Source organism: Chiloscyllium plagiosum, chromosome 47 (genome assembly GCF_004010195.1).
Source record: "Chiloscyllium plagiosum isolate BGI_BamShark_2017 chromosome 47, ASM401019v2, whole genome shotgun sequence".
In the NCBI taxonomy this organism is placed as follows: domain Eukaryota; kingdom Metazoa; phylum Chordata; class Chondrichthyes; order Orectolobiformes; family Hemiscylliidae; genus Chiloscyllium; species Chiloscyllium plagiosum.
The window spans coordinates 8525257-8530748 of record NC_057756.1 but is presented as its reverse complement, the minus strand read 5'-3'; the positions used below and the strand labels follow the sequence as shown (position 1 = coordinate 8530748).

General features: G+C 46.7%; 1 protein-coding gene across 1 annotated transcript in view; it reads left to right on the top strand.

Annotated features, from left to right (window-relative positions):
• The first annotated feature begins 810 nt into the window (after positions 1-810).
• Positions 811-5492, top strand: part of LOC122544245 (poliovirus receptor homolog) — a 36903-nt gene continuing 32221 nt past the window's right edge. Inside the window, exon 1 of the mRNA XM_043683322.1 lies at positions 811-1230. Within this exon, the coding sequence (XP_043539257.1) occupies positions 1095-1230 (136 nt within the window). The 5' untranslated portion in view covers positions 811-1094. The remainder of the gene's footprint in view (positions 1231-5492) is intronic.

The following is a 5492-nucleotide window of genomic DNA, read 5'->3' as shown; positions in this document are numbered from 1 at the left end:
GGCGTTACAGAATATGGGGCACTGCGCTCAGTTAGCTATATCTGCAATCGTATCTGTGGTGCTCTCCCATCCTCCCCGGCCACTCCTCAGGGACCCTGAATGCTCCCAATCCATGTGGCACATTTTGCTGGGCTCTCGTCTTCATTATGCGACAGCCGACCTCTCCAATCTTACTGAGATGCTGGTTGAAAATGTTGCTTCCTTGCTGGTTAAGTAGAGGGTTTAGAAACCGAGAAAATAGGAGCAGGAGAAGGCCATTCTGCCCTTCGAGCCTGCCCCACCAGTCCATTGGATCACGGCTGATCATCCATCTCAGTGCCAGCTCTCCCCTCCTCCCCCATACCCTGTGTTCCCTTTAGCCCTAAGAACTCCATCCAAGTCTTCTTGAAGCCGTCCCATGTTGTAGCCTCAAACACCTCCTTTGGTAGAGAATTCCAGAGACTCAGCACTACGGGTCCCCCCTCATGGGAGAGCCTAGGAGCGGAGGGCACAGTCTCTGAAAAAAAAGAGGAGCCAATTTCAGACTGAGACGGGGAGGAATTTCTTCTCTCAGAGAGTTGTGAGCCTTTGGAAGTCTCTGTCACAGAGAGCTATGGGGCAGGCAGAGTCCTTCTATATATTTAAGTGTGAGATAGATCGATCCCTGATCAGTCGGGGAATCAAGGGTTACAGGCAAAAGGCAAGAATGTGGACTTCAGGAATGTCGGATCAGCCGTGATCCTGTTGAATAGCGGAGCAGACCTGAGGGGCTGAACGGCCTTCGCTTGTTACTATTTCTTATACGTTTTGGATTTTGTGTTTTGTTCGGACTCTGTATCTCTGATTCACTTTGAATATATGTCCGTCTCCAATGTCTTTCCCAAATGTGACATTTCCCGTTGCCTTTCCTAGCTCCAACTGGTGTCATTGGAGAGAAGGTCTTCCTTACGGCTCTTGTAGGGACCGAGGTAATAATCCCGTGCCAGCTAACAACAGGCAGCGGGAAGTTCACACAGCTTTCCTGGATAAAAGACCATCAGGAGAAGCCCATCGCTGTGTATAGCCCGAGGTTTGGGTTTAATGTCCTAAATGAAAACTATTCCGGACGGATAGAGATGAGAAACCAATCTCTCCTGGATGGATCAATCCGAATAAAAGCGTTGGAAACGCAGGATGAGGGGAATTATACATGTGACCTCACAACATTCCCTCAGGGAAAACTGAGAAAAGCAGCCCATTTAACGATTCTAGGTACGTACCCTACATAAGGTCATGGTTCGTGTTGACAATGAATCTGTGAGAAGGAATCTGAATGAATGTAAACAGAGGGGCATCAAGGTGAATCTTTGATTCCGAGGGAGGCATTTGAATTTCCCAACAATTACCATCAGAGGTAAAGCTTGTATCTCTCTGAAGATCAGTTCCACTCTTACGGGACAGCAACCTTCATTGGGCTTCCAAGGTTTCTCTGCGTCTCTCTCTCTCTCTCTCTCTTTCTTCCACTCCTCCGCTTTCAGATTATCCACTCTTCCTTTCAAAATGCTATGTCTTCACTTTCCCCGCTGCTGTCAACTCCCCTCTGTCATGTGTTTGCTCTTTCCATCTGTCTATTTCTCTCTGTGTTCCTATGGTCAATGCTCCCACCCTCACTCTTCACTGTACATCTGAATGACCTGTGGTCTTTTTAATGATTCACTCCTGGGCATCACTGGCTGGGCCCAGTATTTACTGCCCTGTCCCTAGTTGCCCCCTCCCCTTGAGAAGGTGGGGGGAGGGGGAAGCTGCCTTCTCAAACTGCTGCAGTCCATGTGCTGTAGGGTAGACCCTGCCCGGTCTTTCGCTGGTTTGTCTCATCATCGTCATGTCATGTCAAAGTTCGATGTTCCCAGGATGGAGACAGGAGTGGGTGACTATCAGCTGACAGACTCATTGACCGAATAAGGCAGTGCAGTTGACAGGCATTTAATTATTCGTAAAAAATAGAATCAGATTCAGTCCCAAAGAGATTCTTTGCTTCAGATCTATTATTGCCTCTGTTCAATTTCTGTCCCTGTCTTTGTCTGTCCACCCACCCCCTCTCTATCAATGTCTGTCTGTCTGTCCACCCACCCCCCTCTATCAATGTCTGTCTGTCTGTCCACCCACCCCCCTCTACCAATGTCTGTCTGTCTGTCCATCAGTCAGTCAGTCTGTCTGTCTGTCTGCCTGTCTACAGGTATACCCGTTTTTGAATGTTTGCTCTTCGCCACTTCACTTTTATGAAAGGCCTAGTGCCTGTTTTCGCCAACCGAAAGGAATCCGAAGAGGATTTTTGCTTTTACGAGAAAAGGCGAATTTTTTCCCATATAAATGAATACTTCTTCGTTTTACGCCATTTCGGTTTACGAAAGGTTTCACGGGGGCGCTCTCCTCTCGGACAGCTGGGGGATAACCTGTATCCATTCTGAGAAAAGTGAAGGTCCCAGCGTGAATCCCGAACGAAGGTGTTAATCATTTTCTGCTAATGACATTGGTTCCCCTTTATCACACCTCTCATACCTAAATCAATTAGGAGACTGTATTCTAAGTTTACCTTCAATTTCAAATGCTCATATTCTTGCTAAAAATGAATCTTATCAATCAGGCTCAGATGAACCAATCGGTAGATTTTGTGCGCATCTCCCTGACCCTCTTACCTCTGACATTTTTCACATCACATTGAGATGGATCCAACTTCCAACAATCTGTAGCAACTCACCACTGATGAGTACCAGCCTGCTGAGCACCTCATCCACCGTCTCCCAGTGAGTTCCCTACCTCTGAATATACACTGGCACCTCCCCTACATTGCTGTCCTGCCTGGAAGTCTAAAAATGGAATCAAATTTGAAATTGGCCCATTGCAAGGGCTCAGAGTTCCCAAACCTGTCAGAGGTTTAGAAAATTATCATAAATTTCTTATCTCCTTTTCTATGGGCATCCTGTACTCCCTCAATTATCATTAACATCATTGTTAACTGAGAGCAGGCACTATCTTCTTTATATCAGTGTGCAAACGATGACGAAATTCCCCAATGCTGGAGAACTTTGGAAAATAAGCCAACCCCCCCAAACGTCCTGAATTTATTGGGTTAAACCATAACACTCTAATAAATTACACTGCATGTGATCCATAACCCGATGGTGCTAATAGCAAATTTTCACACCATATTGGTCAGAAACCTACATTCTCTCCATAATAATAACCCTGAGCTTCCATTTGACTGCCATTTCAACACACCACCCTGTACCCTAGTCAACACCGGCATCTCAGGCTTGCTGCAGTGCTCCAGAGAAGATAATACATTGGCTACATTAGATTAGATTAGATTACTTTAGATTAGATTAGATTACTTTACAGTGTGGAAACAGGCCCTTCGGCCCAACAAGTCCACACCGACCCGCCACCCATCTTTTGGACTGTGGGAGGAAACCGGAGCACCCGGAGGAAACCCACGCAGACACGGGGAGAACGTGCAAACTCCACACAGTCAGTCGCCTGAGGCGGGAATTGAACCCGGGTCTCTGGCGCTGCGAGGCAACAGTGCTAACCACTGTGCCACCGTGCCGCACATATTAAAGTGCGCTTGGCTTCTTGGGTTTGCGATTTCCAAGAAGATTTGTAGCTCAGGTTGTGGATCAGGTTGTAAGTTGAGCTGGTAGATTTGTTCTCAGACGGTTAGTCACCATGCTAGGCGACATCATCAGAGAGCCACCATTGCAGCACTGGTTTTCTGGAACCCCTTTAGGAAGCACATTGGTTCGGACCTCATTTACCAACCTCTCAGAAAAAAGAACTGCAAGTGATATCACCCACCAGCACAGAACAAAACACATAGACAGCAAGTGGGACACAACACCAACCTTTCACCGGAGGCTTACTGATGATGTTACCCAGTATGGTGACGAAACATCTGAAAACAAACCTTCCAACTCAGCAAGCAATATTACAACCCTGTCTTCTTGCATTCATTTTGATCAGACCTTGAAGGACTCACTGGATACTTTCACCCTAACAATTTACTTGGTGCTGTGAGCAGGGTCTAAGCAAAATGTTCAAGGGGAGAGAGGATGTTGGTCCCCAGGAAACATTCACCATCCAAATTTGAGACTGGCGCATCGCAAGGGGATCCGAGGTCTGTCAGAAACTTTGAAGGATTGTCACGTCTTGCCCTGTCGCGAGTGAAAAGGAGCAAATAATATCTCACAGTGGACAACCTACATGCTTCAATCACAATATTCCTGACCATTCCATCCTTCTCCCTATTCATTTCCATCCTCTCTCCCCATTTTCCATTTCAATTCCCTCTCTGTCTATCACAGCATCAGTTGCTGCTCATTAATGTAGTGGTATGTCCCTACCTCTCAGCAGGGAGGCTGGGACTCAAGTCTCACTTGGATTTTATTCAGATAAGTAGATTATCGATGTCACCAATCTTTGAAATGATGCAGTAGGGGTTTAGGTGCTCTTTACATGCAGTGGTAGTGTCCCTAGCTCTGAGCCAACTTCACCCAGCCTCTGAGGTGCTCTTGCAGCCATTACACAAAGAAAGAGCAAAGAAAGATTACAGCCCAGGAATAGGCCCTTCGGCCCTCCAAGCCTGAGCCGATCCAAATGTGCTGTCTAAAGCTGTCGGTCAATTTCTAAGCATCTCTATCCCTCTGCTCCCCACCTACTCATGCATTTATCCAGACGCATCTTAAACGCCGTGCCTGCCTGTACCACCTCTGCTGGCAACATGTTCCAGACACCCACCACCCTCTGTGTGAAGTACTTGCCGCGTGTATCCCCCTTATACTTTCCACCTCCCACCTTAAAAGCGTGACCTCTCGTGATCAAATCCTTCACCTCGGGAAAAAGTTTGTCTCTATCCACCCTGTCTATACCCTTCATGATTTTGTAAACCTCAGTCAGGTCCCCCCTCAATCTCCTTTTTACTAGTGAAAATAAATCTAACCTACCCAACCTTTGCTCATAGCTAGCACCTTCCATACCAGGCAACATCCTCGTAAACCTTCTCTGCACCCTCTCCAAAGCGTCCACACCCTTTTGGTAATGTGGCGACCAGAACAGGACACAGTATTCTAAATGCGGCCGAATCATGATGTGTGCAGTTCAGTGTCTGGTCAAGGGTTGGGAATGGTCCAGTGGTGTTGTCACTGGGCTATTAACCTAGCCATCTGGGTCAAACTTTGCGAATATATGTTCAAATCCTGCCATGACAAACAATGACATTTGAATTCAATAAAAATTTGGAATTTAAAATCTAAAGGTGACCATGAAACCATTGTTGATTGTCACAAAAGCCCATCTGGGTCACTAATGTCTATCAGGGAAGGAAATCTGGCAACTTTACCTGGTCCGGACTTGAAAGTGGAGTCGCAGGCAGATAGGATAGTGAAGAAGGCGTTTGGTATGCTTTCCTTAATTGGTCAGAGTATTGAGTACAGGAGTTGGGAGGTCATGTTGCGGCTGTACAGGACATTGGTTAGGCC